General features: G+C 36.6%; 1 protein-coding gene across 4 annotated transcripts in view; it reads right to left on the reverse strand.

The window, feature by feature from the left end:
* The window catches only part of BRDT (bromodomain testis associated), an 80,250-nt gene that overhangs the window by 1,037 nt on the left and 54,429 nt on the right, over positions 1-24,784 (reverse strand). For all 4 annotated transcript variants that reach the window (XM_047873437.1, XM_047873434.1, XM_047873435.1 and 1 more), the window contains 3 exons: positions 23,976-24,076; positions 4,916-5,121; positions 4,100-4,274 (listed from right to left, as the gene is read on the reverse strand). In XM_047873437.1, the coding sequence (XP_047729393.1) occupies positions 4,100-4,274; positions 4,916-5,121; positions 23,976-24,076 (482 nt within the window). The remainder of the gene's footprint in view (positions 1-4,099; positions 4,275-4,915; positions 5,122-23,975; positions 24,077-24,784) is intronic.

The raw sequence follows: 24,784 nt of genomic DNA on the forward strand, positions 1-24,784 counted from the left end.
AAGTTACAGGCTTTCCTTGATTCTGCCACTTACTATGTAACCTAGGACAAATTTTGTAACCAAGTTTATTTTATATATTGTCAAATGTAGGTATTTATGAAGATCGAATCAGATTGCATATGTAACATTTAGCACACTGTTTTTCATTAAATGCTAAAAAGCCATTAAAAATAACAAAGTAAACAAAAAGCAAATTAAGACAAAGGAAATAAATGTTTCCTATATTTGAAGCCTTCTATAAATGCCCATGTGGTACTAGTCTTTGGCATCTGAAATGATACCAACTATGAAATTAAAAAAAAATTTTTTTTATCAGTAAATAGTAACAGCCCAGAGTGATGGATAAATGTGCCAATTTGCAATCAATTGGTTAACTTCCTTGATGAGAATCAGTATTCTTATTGGCTATGTGGGAGAAGATTTAGAATTATGATTTAGCTACCAAAAGGATAATATATGTGACTCTTATAAACTATAAATATTTCTATAAATATGCCATAGGAACAAAAGAATTTTTTTTTGAGAGAGAGAGTGCATGTGAGCAGGAGAGGGGTGGAGGGAGAGAGAATTGTGGGGTTCCACCTCACAACTATGAGATCATGACCTGAGCCAAAATCAAGAGTTGGATGCTTAACCAACAGAGCCACCCAGATGCCCCAAAAATAAATTCTTAAAATCTTTACCCAGACCACTTTTTTTTTTAAAAAGGTTTTATTTTTTAAGCAATCTCTACACGTAACTTAGGGTTGAACTCACAACCTCAAGATCAAGAGCTGCATGCTCATTTGGTTAAGTATCTGACAGCTCAGAGCCTGAAGCCTGCTCCAGTTTCTAGTCTCCATCTCTCTCTGGCCCTCCCCCACTCACGCTCTGTCTCTCTCTCTCTCTCTCAAAAATAAATAATGGGAAAAGAACACTAACCATCTAGAATTCTATATCCAGCAAAAGCATATTTAAAAAAAGGCCAGTTTAAAACACATCCACACAAAAACCTGCACACAAATATTTATAGTGGTTTACTGTAAATGCTGTAAGCTGGAAACAACCAATATGTCTGTCAATAGATGAATGGACAAACTGTGGTACATCCATATAATGGAAGTATTTAGTCAGCCAAAGGAAAAAAAAAGCTATTAAGCTACAAAAAGACATAGAGGAACCTTAAATTCATATTACTAAAATGAAAGAAACCAATCTGAAGCAGCTACATATTATATGATTCCAACTATATGACATTCTGGAAAAGGCAAAACTATGGAGATAAACAGATCAGTGGTTGGAAGGCATGAGTAGAACGCACACAAGCAATTTTTTTTAAAGAAAAACAGACTTAAAAATGTTTTATTTATTTTTGAGAGAGCACAAGTAGGGTAGGGGCAGAGAGAGAAGGGGACAGAGGATCCAATGTAGGCTCCATGCTGACAGCAGCAAGCCCTATGTGGGGTTTGAACTCACGAACTGTGAGATCATGATCTGTGCCGAAGTCAGACACTCAACCGACTGAGCTACCCAAGCACCCCCAGGTGACTTTTAAGAAAGGGAAATTACTCTTATTTTTTAGTAGGCTACACCCCCAGCAGGGCTCGAACTCACAACCCTGAGATCAAGACCTGAGCTGAGATCAAAAGTCAGATGCTTAACTGACTAAGCCACCCCAGGCACCCCAGAAAGGGAAATTAATCTGATGGTACTGTAATTGTTGATCTATGTCATCATACATTTGTCAAACCCATAAAAAGTACAACACTAAGCATGAATGTTGAAGTAAACTATGGATTTTGCTTGATAAACCAAGGTTGACAGTGATGTGTTAATGTTGGTTCATGGACTGTGGGGTGCTGATGGTGTGGAAAGTTTTGTGTTGATGGGAGGAGGGGAGGAGTATGTGGAAACTCACTGTATTTTAAGCTCAACTTTGCTGTGAATCTAAAATGCTCTAAAATATAAAGTCTATTACTGATATAAAAAGGCCAAATAAAGATATTTTCAGATACACAGAAGCTGAAAGAATTCATTACCAACTGACCTACGCTACCAGAAATGTTAAAAGTCCTTTAGGAAGAAGGAAAATTGTATCATTTGGAAATCTGGAGCTAAATGAACGAAGAGCACTGGAAATGGTAACTACACAGGTAAACATAAAATTTTAACTTATTTAAAACTTTTAAAAAGATTATTTTATGGCTTAAATATTAGCATAAAAGCAGGGAAGGTAGAAATGGAAGTACACTGTTGTAAAGCTATTCTATCAAATGTGAAGTGGTATAGCATAACTCACAGGAACACTGTGCTAAGCTAATGTATGTACTAAAATCCTAAAGCAACCATCAAATAACAAAGTGTTAGTGATAATAAGTCAATGAAGAAAATAAAATGGGATCATAAAAATGCTTGATTAAAAGAATTCAGGAAAAAAAGGAGATAAAAAGAATGGACAAACAGAAAAGAACAAGATGTTGCATTCAAACTTAACCATATCAATAATCATATTGAACGCAGTTGATCTACACACTCCTATAAAAGGCAGAGATTGGATTAAAAAAAAAAGATCTCAATACATGTTGCCTACATGAAACTCACTTTAAATATAAAAACACAGGTTAAAAATAAAAGAATGAAAACATTTTTTAAATCATGTCAACACTAGTCATACAAAAGTTGAAGTGGTTATATTTCAGAGTAAATAATACCAGGAATCAAGTAAATCATTTTGTAATGAAAAGGGGTCAATTAATCAAGAGGCCATAAAAACCCTAAATGTTAGGTGCCTAACAATGCAGCTTCAAAATACGTGAAATAAAATAGAATTATAAAGATAAAAAGACAAATCTGCAAATCATACAATCATAGATGCCAATGCCCCCTCTGGTTGGGGCACCAGAACATACATTCTGCTCATGTGCACACAGAATATTTACCAAGGTAGACCATAATGTGGAACATTAAAAAAGTCTCAATGGGGGCGCCTGAGTGGTGCAGTCAGTTAAGCATCGGTTATGAGATTGAGCCCTAAGTTGGACTCTGCACTGAGCTGAGAGTGGAGCCTGCTTGGGATTTTTACTATCTCCCTCTGCCCCTCCCCCACTCATGCTCCCTCTCTCAAAATAAAAATTAAAAAAAAAAAAAAAAGTCTCAATGGATCCAATACATTATATATTCTCTGATTACACTGGAATTTAATTAGAAATTAATAACAAATTACTAGCCAGATAATTCCCAAATATTTGGAAACTAATATACTTCTAAATAAATAATCCATGGCTGAGGGGCACCTGGGTGGCTCTGTGGGTTAAGCATCCGACTCTTGATTTCAACACAGGTCATGATCTCATGGTTTGCAGACTGAGCCCCACATCAGGCTCTGTGCTGAGCCAGCAGTATGGTGCCTGCTTGGGATTCTTTCTCTCCCCCCCCCCCTCTGCCCCCTCTCAAAATAAAAAACAAAACAAAATAAAAATGAAAAAATAATCCATGGATGAAAGAAGAAATCCTAGTTTTTAAAACATCATTTTCTGTATATTAAGGCTCCTAAGCAAGTCAGGTTTTTTTTCTTTCCAATCTTATTAAGATATAGTTGACATATAATAGAAGTCAACTTCTTCCTCTAGTGTTGAACTAAAGAAACACTGACCTGGGGCAGTTATGCAGATGGCATAACTCTGGGCCACAATTTATAGATAGTTTATTGATTTTTTCAAGAGTAAAAACTGTAAGTAATGAACCACTTTATGTGCCAGGCACTTTCCTATGTGTTTACTACATGTAAATTCATTCCATCTTTAGAATAGGTATTATTTATTACCGACAAGTAGACTGAGGTACAGAGAGGTTAAATAAATTGCCAAGCCCAAAAGTCTAGAAAATGGGAGAACTAGTATTTGAACCACATAGTCTAGTAGCTCTAAGACAATACTCTATGATTATATTCTAGATCTTCGAGTATAAAATTTTTATTTTAGGCTCTGATTTTAAAACTTGATCCTCACTAAAGATGTAACTCCACTGTCACGGAAAATCACCCTGAATATATCTTTGAACATGTAAAAGACAGTACTCTGTTAAATCTTTCCTTAGATTTAATGAACTAAAATTTACTTACTGCTTCTCTCCTCCTCCGCTCTTGCTCTTTCTCCCTTGCTAAATTACGGTCTTTGAGAAGCAAGAGTTTGTATTTATCTTGAGTTTCCAAAGACTGCTGATGTTCTTTCTGCTCTTTTCCAAGGCACTGGTTTTGCATTTTATTTGAAAAAGATTGTTGAATGCAGCCAAGGTCCCTTAAAGAAACAGTATAGCTCAAAGTGGGTTTCAAAAGTTCCTTAAAAGTTTTTATTACATTACAAAGATATGTCATTAAAGTATAAATATAAAGCAATGTTTTAGATTCCCCTTGTCATGTTGTGATGTTGGTTTTTGTTATGATGCCATTTTTAAGCTTAACTTTTGATGTCAAATTTTACAAAGACAATCAATCTATATTAACAAAGAGAAGTTTACATAGAAACTGTGACCAAGGTTATATACAACTGCATTATGTTCTTACACATAGAATGGAAACATTAAGACATTTCTGGAAAACAACGTCTTCCTAATTTAGTTACATTAGTATCTTTGATAGTTTAATCACTTGATAAGTTCTATCCTCTTCAAAGTAGATACTACTTGTTAATTAAAAAAATCAATAAAAATTTGCTTTTTGCAGTTATAATTTGCTCTGTATTCTAAATAGCTTAATCATGGTCACTTGACAAAAAAGAAATTTAATATATTTAAAATTATATGTCCATCATAGGGAATGGAGATTGCTACACATAGTCAATGCATGCAGATATGAATGAATACTTGAATAAAAAGGAACTGATAAATGGAAAAAAAAAAAGTCCATATCTCCCAAGTTATAATCCAGTAAATTACAGACCTCTGATTTTCTTGCAATACTTTTGTTTCCTTTGTATTTTGTTCCACATGTTTCCGAATTAGTTCCTGTGTTCGAGCTTTTACTTCTTTTTCTATTGCTGCTTTTCTAAATTGGTTGAAGAGCTCATCTGAGGACTTTAGTACACCTGATGTTTTGACTGGTTTGCCTAAACTTTTCCAAGAGTCTGCATTCTTGATCTTTATATCCTAAAACAAATAGTTGATTCAGTCTGTGTCTACAGATGTCAACATTTTGGAAGGAAAACAATAATTTTTGATATAGTAATAGATCACAGTAAGATTCTAAAGAACTTCCTGTAATTTTATTAAACTTAAGTTAAAGGTAACTGATGTCAGAAAAAATATGAAAATATGATTAACAGATAAACTCAATCATCTAAGACCAAATTAAAATAGCATACTTACCAATTATTTTGATTTAATGTAAAACATATACAGTTGACCCTTGAACAACATGGGGATTAGGGGTGCCGATGCCTGCATAGTCAAAAGTCCATGTATAACTTCTGACTCCCCCAAAAAACTAATTGCCTACTGTTGACTAGAGGCCTTAACCAGTGACATAAGCAGTCAGTTAACACATATTTTCTATGTTATATGTATTACATACTATATTCTGACCATAAAGTAAGCTAGAAGAGAAAATGTTGTTGAGAAAATCACAATGAAGATAAAAATATATTAATACTATACTGTATCAAAAAACTGTACAAACTGTATCAAAACTATATCAAACTATATCAAAACTGTATCAAACTGTATCAAAAACTATAAGGGGACCCACACAGTTCAAAACCTCTGTTGTTCAAGGGTCAACTGTATATTAAAAAATATATATTTTTTAACATTTATTCATTTTTGAGAGACAGAGACGGAGTGTGAGTGGGGGAGGGGCAGAGAGAGACAAACAGACAGAATCAGAAGCAGACTCCAGGCTCTGAGCTGTTAGCACAGAGCCTGACACAGAGCTCGAACTCACGAACTGCGAGATCATGACCTGAGCTGATGTTGGATGCTTAACCGACTGAGCCACCCAGGTGCCCCAAGGGTCAACTGTATATTAAGAGTACGAGAATCTGCAAGGAATATAAAAATAAGTAAACTAGTCACTGTAAATAAAGATATTTTTGGTCCTATAGGGGAAATAAACCAAATATACAAATTATTAATAAGAGGCAAAGAAAGATAATGCCATATTTGTTGGGAACCCTCTGACATGCCTTTGTCTTTCCTTTCTTAATAATTAACTGATTGTGACTGCTGTTCTTAAGGGAGATGTGTCATGATCTAGATCAGTGCAATCCAACAGAAATATATATACTTTAAAATTTTCCACTACAGGGATTATATCTGGAAGAAGGTGGAGGAGGAGGATCTTAAGCTTACCTTGTTCCATGGATACAACTAGGTAACAAGCAAATAAATGTAAGTAACCCAGAAAATCACCAAAGACTAGCAGAGCAGCCTCTACATAGCTAAATACAGAGAAGAGGCCATGTCAAAGAGGGTAGGAAGGGCTAGAGGTGGTGGGGAGCTAAACAGACCCAACAGACTCCCTGTGGGACTGTCTGTGGGAGGGAGGATGCTGAGCATAGGGAGAAGAGAGAAACAGACACCCTAGGCACCAGGAAGATGAAGGTCCATAATATTTGGCTTTGAAAGCCATAGAGGCAAAATTTCACAAGTTCTTACAATCAGCAGGACTTTAACACTTGAAACATTAAAAATAAGAGGGCTCTGAACTCAGAAACCAGGAAAGCAGAGTCCAAGTCCTTAAATATTCCCTGGGCACTGAGACCATCCAAAGTGATGCCACAAGCCTGGCAGTGTGCAAGCAGCCCTGAAAGGGGCCAGCACCACTCCAAAGTGACCCCTACCATGGGAAGAGAAAAAGATAACCACACACACCAGTTCAAATGCAGCCCCAGCAATAGCGTGGGGGCAGACATCTAGTCTGGCTGCAGTACCCAGCCATAATGAAAGCTTGTCATGGTGGGGATCCTTGGTGGTTCAGTCGGTTAAGCGACTGACTCACTGTTCATGAGATTGAACCCCGCATTGGGCTTGTGCTAATAGTACAGAGTCTGCTTGAGATTCTGTCTTTCTCTCTCTCTCTCTCTCTCTCTCTGACTCTCCCCCACCCTCTCCCTCTCTCAAAATAAACAAACAAACAAACAAAAAAAAGAAAGAAAGCTTGTCAGGGCAAAACACCTATGCTACTGTGTCTCTGGCAAATCCTGGGTCTGAGTCAACTCAAATCCAAGGTAACCAAAGACTGGCTCATTAAGAGCATTGGGACTAAATCCTACCTACAACGGGCAGAGAGAGCCATTGCAGATGACTGGGCTGAAGGCAATAGTAAGGCACACACAACACACATAAGAGACACTTCTGAAACTCCAGGTTCTGGTGAACAGGGAGCAACTGTGTTGCAGGGCTCTATAGAACCTCTTTTTCAAAAGGCCATTACTTTCAAGTGTAAGAGGTGTAGCTCACTTTCATAACACACAGACACAGACATACAGAGTTGGACAAAACAAGGAGACAGAAGAATGTGTCCCAAATGAAAGAACAGGAAAAATACACAGCAAGATACCTAAGTGAAACAGATAGGTAATATGCCTGATAGAGAAGTTAAAGTATTGGTCATAATTATACTCACTGGACTTCAGACAAGAGTGGAAGAGACTTCGGCGAGACCATTAAGAAAGAGATAGAAAATATAAAAAAGAACCAATCAGAGATGAGAAACTCAGAAACTGAAATTAAAAATAAAATAGGTGGAAGAAATAGTAGACTAGAGGAAGCACAAGAAGAGATTAGTGACCTGGAGGAAAGAGTAATGGAAAACAATCAAGCTGAAAAGGAGACAAAAATATAAATAAATAAATAATGAAACGACACTTAGGAAAGTCAGCAACACCATCAAAGGTAATAACGTTCACATTATGGGGATCCCAGAAAAAGAAGGGACAAAAGGGGGGCAGAAAATTTGAAGAAATAATAACTGAAAACTTCCAAAATCTGAGGAAGAAACCAGAAATCCAGATCCAGCACAGAAAGCTCCCAACAAAAATCAATCCAAGGAGGTCTACTCCAAGACATGTAGAAATTAAAATGGCAAACTATAGTTTTAAAAGCAGCAGGAGAAAAAAAAGTTACATACAAGGGAAAACCCCACAAGGCTATCAGCTGATTCTTCAGCAGAAACTTTGTAAGCAAGAAGGGAGAAGACATGATATATTCAAAGTGCTGAAAGAAAAAAACAATCTGCAATCAAGAATACTCTAGGGGTGTCGGGGTGACTCATTGAGCATCAGATTCTTGATTCTGGTTGAGGTGATGATCTCATGGTTCATGAGGTCAGGGCCTGTGTCGGGCTCTGCACTGACAGTGCGGAGCCTGCTTGTGATTCTGTCTCTCTCTCTCTGCCCCTCCCCACATGCTGTCTTTCTTTCACTCTCTCTCCCCCAAAATAAATAAATACTTAAAACAAAAGAGAGAGAGAATGCTCTATCCTGCAAGGCTATCATTTAGAATATAAGGAGATAGAGTTTCCCAAACAAAAGTTAAAGGAATTCAGCCCCACAAAACCAGCCCTACAAGAAATATTAAGAGGATTCTTTGAGTGGAAAGAAACATCCTAAGTAGGAATAAGAAAAGTAGGAAACACAGAAGTAGTAAAATTAAGTATAGCTATAAAAATCAGTCAAGGGATTTACAAAATAAAAGGATGTAAGGTATAACATCACATACCTGAAACATAGGTGGGGAAGACAGGAGTGAAGAATGGGTCCAAACTTAAGGGACCATCATTTTAATATAGACAGCTATATATAGAAGATGTTATATATAAACCTAATAGTAACCAAAAATCAAAAACCAGTAATAGATAAGCAAAAAAATAAATAGAAGAGAATCCAAAGTCTGTCACTAAAGAAAGGTGGCAAACCTTGAGAGAAGGGAGCAAGAGAAGACAGGAACAGGGAAGAACTACAAAGCAAACATAAAACAAGCAATAAAATAGCAATAAATCCATTCCTATCAATAATTACTTTGAATATAAAAGGACCAAATGCTTCAATCAAAAGACAGAGGGTTTTGGAGTGGATGCAAAAAAGCAAGACCCATCTATATGCTGTCTCCAAGAGACTCATTTCATACTAAAGATACATGCAGGGGTGCCTGGGTGGCTAAATCAGTTGAGTGTCTGACTCTTGATTTCAGCTCAGGAGGGTTCCCCAGGGTTGTGGGATTGAACCTTGCATTAGGTGTAGTAACAGAAAAGCAGTTCTCATGCAAATGGAAGTAAAAGGAGAGCCAGGGGAGCAATACTTATATTAGACAAAATAGACTTTAAAACAAAGACTGTAACAAGAGACAGAGAAGGACACTATATAATCATAAAGGGAAAAATCCAACAAGATAGAACAACTGTAAATATTTATGCAGCCAACGTGGGAGTATCCAAATATATAAAACAGCTAACAACAAACATAAAGGAAATAATCAATAGTATTACAATATAATAGGGGACTTGAACATCCCACTTACACCAATGGATAGATCACCCAAACAAAAAATCAACAAGAAAACAGTGGCTTTGAATGACACATAGCACCAGATGGATCTAATAGGTATATTCAGAACATTCCATCATTAAACAGTAGAATACACATTCTTTTCAAGTGGAAACACAACACTCTCCAGTATAGATTTCATGTTAGGCCACAAAACAAGTTTCAAGAAATTCAAAAAGAAGTCATACCATACATCTTTTTCTGACTACAACACTATGAAACTAGCCATCAACCACAAGAAAAAAAATCTGAAACAACACAAATACATGGAAATTAAATATCATGCTACTAAACAACAAATGTGTCAACCAAGAAATCAAAGAGGAAATCAAAAAATACATTGAGACAAAAGAAAATGAAAACATAATGGTCCAACCTGTTTGGGATGCAGGAGAAGCTGTTCTTTTTTTTTATTCTACAAATTATTATTTTTTTACATGTAAATTTTTTTTTTTAATATACATGCTAGTTAGCATATAGTGCTATAATGATTTCAGGAGTAGATTCCAGTGATTCTCCCGAGTATAACACCCAGTGCTCATCCCAACAAGTGTCTTCCTTAGTGCCCCTTACCCTATCCACCCCCCCCCCCCCGCAAAAGCTGTTCTAAGAGGCAAGTTTTTAGCAATACAGGCCTACCTCAAGATGCAAGAAACATCTGAAATAAGCAACCTAAACTGACACCTACAGGAGCTAGAAAAAGCTTTAAAGCCTAAAAGTCATCAGAAGGAAGGAAATGATGAAGATTAGAGTAGATATAAATGAAATAGAAACTTTTCCCCTAAGATCAGGAATAAGGTAAGGATGTCTGCTCTCACCACTTTTATTCAACATAGTGTGGGAAATCCTAGTTACAGCAATCACACAAAAGAAAGAAATACAAGGCATCCCAGTTGGTAAGGAAGAAGTAAAACTTTAGCTGTTTGTAGATTACATGATACTATATATAGAAAACCCAAACATTCCACCAAAAAAACTACTAGAACTGATAAATGAATTCAGTGAGGTCACAGGGTTACAAAAAAAAAAAAATCAACTTACATAAATCCATTGCATTTCTATATGCTAATAATGTAGTAGCAGAAAGAGAAATTAAGAAAACAATCCCATTTACAATTGCACCAAAAACAGTAAGACACATAAGAATAAACTTAACCAAGGAGGTGAAAGACCTGTACTCTAAGAAGTATAAACTATTGATGAAAGAAACTGAAGATGACACAAACAAATGTAAAGGTATTTCATACTCATGGGTTGGAAGAACAAATATTGTTAAAATGTCCACACTACCCAAAAACAATCTACTGATTTAATGCAATCCCTATCAAAATATCTATAGCATTTTTCACAGAGCTAGAAGAAATAATCTTAAAATTTGTACAGAACCACAAAAGACCCCAAATTCCCAAAGCAATATTGGACAAGAATGAAACTGGAGGTATCACAATCCCAGATTTCAAGATATACTACAAAGCTACAGTAACCAAAACAGAATGGTACTGGCACAAAAATAGACTCATTGATCAATGGAACAGAATACAGAGCCCAGAAATAAACCCATGATTAATCTTTGACAAAAACAAATCTTTGACAAAGGAGGCAAGAATATGCGCTGGGAAAAAAGACATTCTCTTCAACAAATGGTGTTAGGAAAAGTGAACTACTTTCTTAGACTATACACAAAAATAAACTCAAAATGGATTAAAGATTTAGACATGAGTCTTGAAACCATAAAAATCCTTGAAGAGAGGAGAGGCAGTGATTTCTCGAACATCAGCCATAGCAACATTTTTCTAGATATGTCTCCTGAGGCAAGGGAAACAAAAGCAAAAATAAACTATTGGGACTACATCAAAATAAAAAGCTTCTGCACAGCAAAAGAAACAATAAAAAGAACTAAAACACAACCTACTGAATGGAAGAAGATATTTGCAAATGTCATATTGGATAAACAGTATCTAAAATATATAAAGAACTTAACACCAAAAACCACAAATAATCCAATTTAAAAATGGGCAGAAGACATGAAAAGGCCATTTCTCCAAAGACAGACAGATGGCCAAAAGATGCATGAACAGATGCTCAACATTACTCATTAGGGAAATGAAAATCAAAACCACAATGAGATCACCTCACACCTGTCAGAATGGCTATAATCAAACACACAAGAAACAAGTGTTGGCAAGGATGTGGAAAAAAACAGACCCTTGTGCACTGTTGTTGGTGGACATGCAAACTGGTGCAGCCACTGTGGAAAACAGTATGAGGAGTCCTCAAAAAATAAAAAATAGAACTACCCTATTCCATTACTGGGTATTTATCCAAAGAATATGAAACACTGATTCCAAAAGATATATACACCACTATTTTTATTGTAGCATTATTTACAATAGCCAAGTTATGGAAGCAACCCAAATGTCCATTGATAGATGAGTGGATAAAGAGGTAGTATATATATATACAATGGAATATTACTCAGCCACAAAAAGGAACGAAATCTTACCAGTTGCAACAACATGGATGGATCACTTAGCATCTAGCTAAGTGAAATTAGCTATTCAGAGAAAGACAAATAGCATATTATTTCACTCATGTGGAATTTAGGAAACAAAACAAAAAAGACAAACCAAAAAACAGATTCTTAATTGTAGAATACAAATTGATGGTTACTAGAGGGGAGGTGGGTGGGAGGATACGTGAAAGAAGTGAGAGGGATTAAGAGTACACTTATCATTATGAGCAATGAGTAATGTATGGAATTGTTGAAATCACTTTTTGCGCACCTGAAAGTAATATAACACTATGTTAACTACACTGGAATTAAAATTTTAAAAAATATTCTAATACATTAACAAGTTTAAAAAGTGTAAAATTTTAGTATTTATCCAAATATACTCAAAGCATTATTATTTCAACATACACTCAGTGTAAAAGTTTGAAGATAATTTTATATTTTTTGTAAGTCCAAATTGGTGTTTATTATATATTTATAGCATATCTCAATTCAAATGCTAAACTGATTGGAAACAATTGATTTGCAACTGCATTTCAGGAAACATACAGCTGAAAAAGTAGATATGCACAATCAAGCTGTTCCAAACATACTTATATGTTTCAAAAGGTGAACAGAGTACCAATTTTGAAATTTAATTAAATAAAGATTAAAACTTAGTTCTTCAGTTGCAGTAGCCACACTTCAAGGTTTCAATAACCATATGTGGATAGTGGCTACCATAGCAGACATTGGGCAATTCAAGTCTAGATGGCCCTTCTAAGAGTTAACGTGCCACATCATCTAGTATAGATCATGTGCTATGCCACAAAACAAGTCTGCATAAATTTAAAAAGATTGAAATTTATCGAGCATCATTCTTGACCACAACATTATGAAACCAGGAATCAATTACAAGAATAAAACTGGAAAATTAACAAATATGGAGATTAAACAACATTCTACTACTGAACAACCAATGGCTCAAACAAGAAATCAAAAAGTAAAAAATATCTTGAGACAAATGAAAATGGAAATATACTAAAATGTATAGGATGCAGAAAAAGCAGTTCAGGAGGAAAGTTCACAGTGATAAATGCACACACAAAAAACAAGAAAGATGTCACAAAACCTAACTGTATATACCTCAAGGAACCAGAAAAAGAACAAAGCCCAAGGCTTACAGAAGGAAGAAACAAAGACCAGAGTAGAAATAGATTTTTAGGGGCACCTGGGTGGCTGGGTGGATTAAGCATCCAACTCTTGATTTCAGCTCAGGTCATGATATCATGGTTCGTGGGTTCAAGCCCCACGTTGGGCTCTGTGCTGAGTGTGGAGTCTGCTTGGGTTTCTCTCTCTCCATATTTCTCTGCCCCTTTCCCACTCACACCCACTCTTTCTCAAAATAAACAAACTTAAAAAAAAGAAAGAGTCCTAAAAGACATTAGAAAAGATCAGTGAAACTAAAAGCTGATTTTTTTTGTAAAGATAAAGGAAATAGACAAAACTTTGACTAGACTCACCAAGAGAAAGAAGACTCAAATAAGCAGAATCATAAATGAAAGAGCTATACAACTTATACCACAGCAATACAAAGGAAGATAAGAGTCTACTATAAGCAATTATATGTCAATGACATGGACAACCTGGAAGAAATGTATAAATTTCTAAAAACATAATCCTCCAAGACTAAATGATGATGAAACAGAAAATCTGAACAGAATAATTACTAGTGAGGACACTAAGTAATCAAAACCCTTCAAACAAACAAACAAAATCTAAGACCAGATGGCTTCACATTTAAAGAATTAATACTAATCCTTTTCAAGCTCCCCCCCAAAATTAAAGGGGAAGTCTTTTTTTTTTTAAGTGTATTTATTGTGTATGTGTGTGTGGGGGGCGGGGGGGAGGGACAGAGAGAGGGAGACAGAGGATCCAAAGCAGGCTCAGTACCAACAGAGAGACCAATATGGGGCTCGAATTCACTAACTGTGAAATCATGTCCTGAGCTGAAGTCAGATGTTTAACTGACTGAGTCACACAGGTGCCCTGAAGGGAAAGTCTTTCAAACTCATTTTATGAGGCCAGCATTACCCTGATACCAAAACCAGATAAGGACACAAGAAAATTATAGGCCAATATCCCTAATGAACATACATACATACAAAAGTCCTCAACAAAATATTAGCAAACCCAATTCAACAATACATTAAAGGCATCATATATCACAATCAAGTAGGATTTATTCCAGGGATGCAAGGATGGTTCAACATCCACAAATCAATATGATATACTAGATTAACTAAATGAAGAATAAAAATCATATGATTACCTCAATGCAGAAAAGGCATGTAACAAAATTCAACACCTGTTTATGGTAAAAACTCTCAATAAAGTGGGCATCAAAGTAAGATGCCTCAACATAATAAAAGCTGTATCTGACAAGCCCCGCAGCTAATATAACAGTGAAAAGATGAACGTTTTTCCTCTAAAATCAAGAACAAAATAAAGATGCCCACTCTTGGCAATTCTATTCAACATAGTATTACAAGTCCTAGCAAGAGCAATTTGGCAGGGTAAAGACAAGGCAGTCAAATCAGAAAGGACAAAGTAAAACTGTCAGTACTTGCAGATTACATGATAGTATATATAGAAAACCCTATAGACTCAACAACAACAAAAACCTTTTAGAACTATTAAACAAATTCAGTAGAGTTGCTGGACACAAAATTATATGAAAATTTATGCTGTTTCTATACACTAATAACAAACTGTCAGAGACACTAAGAATACAATGCCATTTACAATTATATCAAAAAAGAAAAACAAAAAATACCTAGGAATAAACTAAGGAAGTCAAAGGCCTATACACTGAAAACTGTAACCATGGTGAAATAAACTGATGAAAGAAATTGAAGAAGACATAAATAAATGAGAAAATATTCCAAGCTCCTGGATTGAAAGAACTAATATTGTTAAAATGTCCATACTACTCAAGGCAATCTACAGATTCAGTGAAATCCCTATCAAAATTTCAATGGCATTTTTCACAGAAATCAATCTTTAAATTTTTATGGAACCACAAAAGACTTCAAATAGCCAAAGCAATCTTGAAAAAGAACAAAATTAGTATCATGTTTCTGAATTTCAAACTACATTATAAAGCTATAGTAATCACAACACTATGGTATTGACGTAAAAACAGATACATAGGTCAACAGAGCCCAGAAATGAAATTATACAAATTTGGTCCATTAGTGTACAACAAAGGAGTAAAGAGTATAGAATGAGCAAAGAACAATCTCTTCAATAAATGGTATTTAAAAAAAAAAATTTATTTAGGGGCACCTGGGTGGCTCAGTTGGTTAATAAGCATCTGACTTTGACTCAGGTCATGATCTCAGTTTGTGGGTTCAAGCCACACATCAGGCTCTCTGCAGCCAGCGCAGAGCCTGCTTCAGATCCTTTGTCCCTCTCTGCCCCTCCACTGTTCCTGCTGTCTCTCAAAAATAAACACTTAAAATAAACAAAAATGTTTATTTATTTGAGAGAGAGAAAGAGAGCATGTGCATGCATGAGCACAGGAGGGGCAGAGAGAAAGAGAGAAAATCCCAAGCAGGCTTCATGCTGTCATCACAGAGCCTGACATGGGACTTGATTCCATAAGCCATGAGATCATGACCTGAGCCAAAATCAAGAGTCAGATGCTCAATCAACTGAGCCACCCAGGCACCCCTTCAGTAAATAGCATTGGGAAAACTGAATAGCCACATGCTTCTATACAACAAAGGAAACCATCTACAAAATGAAAAGGCCACATATTGACTAGAAAAACTGTGCCTGTGTTCATTACAATACCCAAGACATGAAAACAATCTAGGTGTCCACTAATGGATGAATAGATTAAGAAAATGTGGTACACATACAATAATGGAACATTACAAGTAATGGACTATTATTCAGGCAACAAAAAGAAGAAAATCTTGCCATTTGTATGACATAGGTTGACTTTGAGAGTGTTGTGCTAAGTGAAATAAGGCAGATAGAGAAAGATAAATACTGTATAATTTCACTTGTATGTGGAATTAAAACAAACAAAACCAAACTCTTGATAAAATGAATTGGTGGCTGTCAGAGGAGAGTAGTGACAAGTGGGGAAATTGGGTGAAGAGGGTTAAAAGGTAGAAACTTCTGGTTATAAAATAAGTCCTGCAGACGTAGTGTATAGCATGGTCACCATACTTAATAATACTGTATTATATTTGACAGTTCTAAGAGAATAGATCTTAGAAGTTGGCATCACAAGAAAAACGATTTGTAACTATGTGTGGCACTAGACTTACTGTGGCGATCATTTCACAATAAATACAAATATTTAATCATTATATACAAATACTGAATCATTATGTTGTACATCGGAAAACCAACATGTTGTATGTCAATTATTTCTCAATAAAAACAAAAGATTTAACCTGCCTAGCTATGGTAGGAAAGTATACAATACCTAAACATCCTCTGTTGAAATTTATTTTTTGATAATTTTCTCCTTAATAAGTATGCTTACTTACTCTTTTCACAGATTTCCATGAAATACTAGGAGAACTTGTCAAGAGTCCCAAATAAAGCATAAGAAAATTTATGACTATATATACTCACAGGCCCTTAATTTCTATCCTGAAGTACTAAAGAGAGTCAAACATCACCAGGAGTCACCTAGATATCCTTCACAAGTGCTTCCAAAATTGCCCACGAACCCTATTTTTGTTCTTACCCATGGAATGAGCTAAAAATGAGTTGCAGAATTCCTTTGGATACTTAAGTGATTTAAAGCATGTCATCTTAAGGGGGAGGGGCCCAAGATGGCGGAGCAGCATGGAAGTTTTTTGCATCTCTGGCCCCTGAAATGCAGCTACATCAACACCAACACATCTTTCACACCTAGAAAATTGATCTGAGGATTAACACAGCAATTTGCATAACCTGAACCACAGAACTCAGCAGATGCTGCACAGAGAGGTGAACTTGGGGAGAGAAGTTGCAGAGGGTAGGGAGCTGTTTTTGCTTGCAGAGAGAGGACAGAGATAGGAGGGCAGAGTATAGGAAAAGCACCCCCCCCCCCAAAAGCAGCTGAAGAGAAAGAGTGCAAACACCCATAAGTGACTTAACAAGAAAGGGAGAAAGAAAAAAGGAGAAAGGAGAGGGTTTGGATACCCCTAAGACTCTATGAACAGGGGAGTGCAGAGTCTGAAACTCTGCAGCTCAATACCTGGTGGAGCGCTGGTGGGAAGGGTGAATCCTGAGGAGCAGACAGCAAGGTCTGAGGGGTCCTCAGGCCACATGGGGAGAGGTGGTTCCGAGGCTGTGCAGCCTCCACAGAGGCAAAGGTGCCCACGGACTCCAGCGAACAGCCACATTTGCTAGTGTTGGAATAAGGATGTTACGGGGTGGTGAAGCTTGGTGCCAGATGTGTGTTGCAATTTACCATAATCCCTGAAACACTGCTGCTACACGATTGCACAAACTTTTTTTGGCGTGGGTTGGCATCCGGCTGCAGGCTCTGGGCATTTGCAGCAGCGTGGCTGAGTGACTGTTTCTGGGGGCAGGCCAGAACCTGGCCATTGCTCAGAGAGACAGTCCCACAGAGTGTCTGAGTGGGTCAAGGCCGCAGGGCTCTCAGAAGTGACGGGTTTGGAAACACAGCCCTATCTGAGATACAACTCGGGAGGGAGGTACTGCCTGGCAGGCTGATGGCTTGGTAGCAGATAGTGTAGAAGCAGGGAGTGGATAGAAGCTGGAGAAAAAGGAGAGGTGCTTGACTGCCAGTCGGGGAGAACACAGAATTCCGATACCAGAGACAAGGTAGCTGGGTGATGCCATTTTCACCTCTCCCAAGCAGGCATATACAAAAATACATGCACCAAAACAATCCACCCCAGTAAACTAAGCAGCACCATTTAGTGGAGAATGGACCGGCTACACAAGCCCTGTCCAACTGTGCCAACCCCAGTCTAGAGGAATACCACAAATCTCTCTGCCTGCTTAGTTTACAGACTATAGAGTGCTTCATAGTTTGACTTCTAGGGAAAACTGAATGTAATTCCAATCGTATTCCATTCTGTTCACTGGTCCATCTATTCAATTTTTTTTTCTTTTCTTTTTCATGAATACAAAGAGAAAAATTATTTTTATTTTCTGTTCTTATAAAAACGAATTTTTTTCTATATTTTTTTACTTTTTTGTAAATTTTTATTCTATTTTACTTTCATCATTTCATTTTATGCTATTTATTAATTTTTTTTTAATTTTCAAACATTTTCTTTTTTTGTTTCCCTTTTTTCTCAATTCTATCAAATGTCTTTCAACAACCAGACCAAAACACACTTAGGATCTAGCATCCTTTATTTGATTTTTTTGTGTTGTTTTAAATTTTTTAATTTTAATTTTTTATTTTATTCTATTTCTTCCTCCAAAATGACAAGACAAAGGAATTCACCCCAAAAGAAAGAACGGGAAGAAATGACAGCCAGAGCCTTAACACAGATACAAGAAAGATGTCTGAACCAGAATTTAGAATCATGATAATAATACTAGCTGAGTTGAAAACACAGAATCCCTTTCTGTGGAGATAAAAAGTAACATCTAGTCAGGATGAAATTTAAAATGCTATAACTGAGATGCAATCTTGAATGGATGCCAGGTGGCAAGGATGGATGAAGCAGAGCAGAGAACCAGTGATATAGAGGACAAACATATGGAGAATACTGAAGTAGAAAAAAGAGGGAAACTAAGGCAAAAGAACACAATATAAGAATTAGAGAACTCAGTGACTCATTAAATAGGAGTAACATCTGAATCATAGGTGTCCCAGAAGGTGAAGAGAAACAAAAGGGGGTAGAAGGTTTATGTGAGCAAATCATAGCAGAAAACTTTACTAACCTGGGGAAAGTCACAGACATGAAAATCCAGGAAGCACAGAGAACTCTCATCAGATTCAACAAAAACTGACCATCAACAAGGCATATCATAGTCAAATTCACAAAATACTCAGGAAAGGAGAGAATCATGAAAGCAGCAAGGGAAAAACAAAAGGGAAGACAGATAAGGTTTGCAGCAGACCTATCCACAGAAACTTGGCAGGCCAGAAAGGAGTGGCAGGATATATTCAATGTGCTGGTTTGGAGAAATATGCAGCCAAGAATTCTTTATCCAGCAAGGCTGTCATTCAAAATAGGAAAGATAAAAAAGTTTCCCAGACAAACAAAAAGTAAAGGAGTTCATGACCACTAAACTGGCCCTGCAAGAAATTTTAAAGGGGACTCTCTGAGGGGAGAAAAGATGAAACAGAACAAAAATGACCAAAAGCAGCAGAGACTATAAAGGATCAGAGAATACCACCAGAAATCCAACTCTACAGGCAACATACTGGCAATAAATTCATATCTTTCAATACTCACTTTAAATGTCAATGGACTAAATGTTCCAATCAAAACACAAAAGGTAACAGAATGGTTAAGAAAACAAGACTCATCTATATGCTGTTTACAAGAGACCCATTTTAGACCTAAAGACACCTTCAGATTGAAAGTAAGGGGATGGAGAACCATCTATCATGCTAATGGTCACCGGAGTACCCATACTTATATCAGACAAACTAGACTTTAAGTAAAATAAACACTGTAACAAGAGATGAAGAAGGGCATTATATCATAATTAAGGGGTCTATCCACCAAGAAGACCTAACAGTTATAAACATCTATGCTCCAAATGTGAAAGCACCCCAATATATATATATCAATTAATCACAAACATAAAGAAACTCGTTTACAATAATACCATAATAGTAGGGGACTTCAACACCCCATTTACAGCAATGGACAGATCATCTACACAGAAAATCAACAAGGAAACAATGTCTTGAATGACACACTGGACCAGATGGACTTAACAGGTATATTCAGAACATTTCATCCTAATGCAGTGGAACATTCATTCTTCTGCAGTGCACATGGAATGTTATCCAGAATAGATAATACTAGCACACAAATCAGCCCTCAACAAATACAAAAATATCAAGATCATACCGTGCATATTTTCAGATCACAACGCTATGAAACTCAAAATCAACCACAAGAAAAAATTTGCAAAGATCACTAATACTTGGAGATGAAAGAAGATCCTACTAAATAATGAATGGAATGAAAAGTACATGGAAGCCAATGAAAATAACACCACAGTCCAAAAGCTCTGGGACACAGCAAAGGTGGTCATAAGAGGGAAGTATATAACAATCCAGGCTTTCCTAAAGAAGGAAGAAAGACCTCAGAGACACAACCTAACCTTATACCTTAAAGAGCTGGAAAAAGAACAGCAAATAAAACCCCAAACCAGCAGAAGACAGGAAATAATATTAGAGCAGAAATCAATGGTATTGAAACCAAAAAATCAGTAGAACAGATCAGTGAAACCAGGAGCTGTTTCTTTGAAAGAATTAACAGAATTGATAAACCCCTAGACAGTTTGATCAAAAAGAAAAAGGACCCAAATAAATAAAATCAAGAATGAAAGAGGAGAGATCACAACCAACACTGCAGAAATACAAATAATAAGAGAATCATGAGCAAGTATATGCCAATAAATTGGGCAATCTGGAAGAAATGGACAAACTCCTAGAAACATATAAACTACCAAAACTGAAACAGGAAGAAATAGAAAATTTGAACAGACCCATAACCAGTAAGGAAATCAAATTAGTAATCAAAAATCTCCCAAAAAACAAGAGTCCAGGGCCAGACGGCTTTCCAGGGGAATTCTACCAAACATTTAAAGAAGAGTTAACACCTGTTCTTTTGAAGCTGTTCCAAAAAATGGAGGGAAAACGTCAAAACTCATTCTATAAAGCCAGCATCACCCTGATTCCAAAACAAGACAAATACCCCGCTATAAAGGAGAACTACAGACCAATTTCCCTGATGAATATGGATGCAAACATCCTCAACAAGATACTAGCCAACCAGATCCAACAATACATTAAAAGAATTATTCACCATGACCAAGTGGGATTTATACCTGGGATGCAGGGCTGGTTCAATATCTGCAAAACAATCAATGTGATACATCATATCAATAAAGGAAAGGACAAGAACCACATTGATCCTCAATAAATGCAGAGAAAGCATTTGGCAAAATACAGCATCCTATCTTGATAAAAACCCTCAAGAAAGTAGGGATAGAAGGATCATACCTCGAGATCATAAAAGCCATATATGAAAGACCCACCGCTAATATCCTCAATGGGGAAAAACTGAGAGCTTTCCCCCAGGTCAGGAACAAGACAGGCATGTCCACTCTCACCACTGTTATTCAACACAGTATTGGAAGTCCTAGCCTCAGCAATAAAAGTCATCCAAATAGCAAAGAGGAATAAAGCAATAAAGGAATAAAAGGCATCCAAATCAGCAAGGAGGAAGTCAAACTTTCACTCTTCGCAGACGACATGATACTCTATATGGAAAACCCAAACGATTCCACCAAAAAACTGCTAGAAATGATCCATGAATTCAGGAAAGTTGCAGGATATAAAATCAATGCACAGAAATCAATTGCATTTCCATACAGCAATAATGAAGCAACAAAAAGAGAAGTCAAGGAATCTATCTCATTTACAACTGCACCAAAAACCATAAAATATCTAGGAATAAACCTAACCAAAGAGGTGAGAAGTCTATACACTGAAAACTATAGAAAGCTTATGAAAGAAATTAAGACACACAAAAAAGGAAAAATATTCCATGCTCATGGATTGGAAGGACAAATATTGTTAAAATGATGCTACTACCCAAAGCAATCTATACATTCAATGCAGCCCCTATCAAAATAACACCAGCATTGTTTACAGAGCTGGAACAAACAATCCTAAAATTTGTATGGAACCAGAAAAGGCCCCGAATAGCCAAAGCAATCCTGAAAAAGAAAGCCAAAGCTGGAGGCATCACAATCCTGGACTTCAAGATGTATTGCAAAGCTGTAATCATCAAGACAATATGGTACTGGCACAAATAAGAAAAAAATAATAGAGATTACAGAGATGGTAGGAGACCTCCACTATAATAAATGTGCTGAATGCAAGAGAATTAAGAACAGACATGAGTTAGTCTTGGTAACGAAACATCTTTTCCTGAGGCAGAAGAGAAAAATGGCAAAGCTAGGGCTTCCAAGTAAAAAGACAAGAGTCTGAGCGTTTGTTGAAATTTTTTTGGTTTTAGTCCCAGCTCTTATTTGGGCAGGGTGCTTGAACCATCTGGGTTGCAGTTTATTCACATAGACTAATTCTCAAAGAGCTCTTCTAGCACCAAAATTCCATAGCCTCTCTTTTCAATAGGAGGTGATACTACTGACAGTGAGGGAGCAATGGTAGGAAATGTCAAGAATGGAAAGTCTGTCGTGAGAGAACAGTCCCCAGAATCCCATTCTTCCTTTAGCTTTCATGTCAACATTTTAGTTCCTGCTACCTGCTAGACATTGGAAATAATCAGAGTGGTCTTATGTCACTTTCACCTATGGCACAAACTTCAACTGTATGACATATACTAGATGTTTTGCTGCTTATTTTTGCCCTTTTGGAAATTTTCTTATTGTTTTTAAACTTTATTTTGGCTCAATCAAAATTATAAACAGGGTTGTTAAATTAGAAACATAAAGATTACAGTAAACCAAATATTTAAGAAATTTTGGAGCACTGGGGCACCTGGGTGGCTCAATCAGTTAAATGTCTGCCTCTGGCTTAGGTTATGATCTCATAGTTTGTGGGTTTGGGCCCTACATTGGGCTCAGCGCACTCTCAGCACAGAGCCTGCTTCAGATCCTCTGTGTCCCTCTCTCTCTGCTCCTCTCCTGCTCTCGCTCTCAAAAATAAAATTTTTAAAGTAAATAAATTCTGCAGCGCTATTCTTTCCATCGTAAAGGGGACAGGTGACACTTCTATTATTAAAACAAAAACCAAGGGGCACCTGGGTGGCTCAGTTGGTTAAGCATCTGACTTTCGCTCAGGTCATGATCTCATGGCTCATGAGTTCGAGCCCCACATCAGGCTCTGCACTGACAGCTCAGAGCGTGGAGCCTGCTTCGGATTCTGTGTCTCCCTCTCTGCCCTTCCCCTGCTTACTCTCTCTCAAAAATACATAAACGTTAAAAAAATTGAAAAATTAAATAAAACAAAAACCAGTAAAATAAAAAAATTAATGTTGGGTTATCAGAAAAGACACTTTTTTAAAATGGTTCTTATCAATAACAAGACACCCAAATTAAACATAATCTTTGATGATAGTAATTATTAGCACATTATCAAAGAGAATTAAAGATACTAAGAAAACACAAGGACCAAATCAGTGTGTTCCTTATGGTAAAATCATATTCCTAAGTGTGCTGAAACATAGGAAAAACAAGACTTGTCTTCTGAAGTATTTGCAAGGAAAAATGAAAGAAAGGGAGGGAGGGAAAGAAGGAAAAGACAAGGTATATAAACACCTCCTTTACAGTAAGTTTCTGAGAATGACTCAAATGCCTAGAATAGTAGCTGAGCTATTTAATGTATCCCAAACATCTATAATATTTGTTGAAAGGATGATCAATGTGTGGTTTGAGATTAAGTACACAAAAAGACTCCATTAGGAAATCCCCCACCACAAATTCTAAAAGACAGCTTTATGACATGCTTTAAAATCTGGATAGCTGGCAAATGCAGCATTATAAAACTTAAACACAAGCATGGGAACTGATAGAGGATGGGGGGCAGTGCTGCTCACAAGTAAATTTTTTTAATTGTATTAGATAGGTAAAAAAATTTTTTATTAAATAGGCTTAGAGATCCAAAATCTCATTCAAGTTAAGGCTTAAAATACCTCTTGTGCCACTTCTATATTCAATTTTAAATCCCTTCAAATTTGTTAGGAAAAAAGTAACATCACTCTTACCTTCTGCACAGGTACTGGACCTTCAGATTCTAACACCGTTGTGTCATTATCACCAGACTGATGCATCATAGTTAGGCCATTCAAATGTTGTTCACAATCACCTAGATGCACACATTTTTAGAATAGTATAATCAAGGTATTTCATCTTGTTTGTCCATAATTTGACTTCTTCTCCCCCCCAACCCAGGTCAGAAACTACGAAAACAAAAGGATTACTTTGTTTATGCTGTTTAACTTTGGAATATTCTTAGTTGAGGAATTGTTCTACTGAAAAATAAACATTTTTTTGCTTGGAACTTATGTCCTCTTGTTTTGTCTTCATAAAGGATAGCTGACACAGTGGCCACCCACCAAAATCTGTTTTTTCTGTCCCCATGGTATAGCAGTCCCCCAGTGTGCAGAATGACCTCTGCTCCAAAGATGGGTTTTCATTAGGCCAAACCAATCATGGTAATCCTACCCCAACACAAGTGAGTCAATTAGTAAAGAGCAGGCCTACACCAATGCAGGGATCCTAGGGAAAGATACTTCTTGGTGGTCAAATTGAAAACAAAGAAAACACAAAGAATGGAAGAACTAAGACACTAAATACCTAGACTAGCTAGTGAGAAGATAATGTACGAAATGCAAGAGGTTGGCTTGACTCTGAGGTAAAAAGAACAAACTATGCAATTGTATTAGCTGTTAAACTTTCATACAAATGTTTCACTTATCACCAGTAAAGATAACTACAGAAAAATACCTTAAGCTTTGGTCAAACCATGCCTAGACTGACCTACCTTTGGACCAGTGGTTGTATATAACTAACA

The sequence above is a fragment of the Prionailurus viverrinus genome, chromosome C1 (genome assembly GCF_022837055.1).
Source record: "Prionailurus viverrinus isolate Anna chromosome C1, UM_Priviv_1.0, whole genome shotgun sequence".
In the NCBI taxonomy this organism is placed as follows: domain Eukaryota; kingdom Metazoa; phylum Chordata; class Mammalia; order Carnivora; family Felidae; genus Prionailurus; species Prionailurus viverrinus.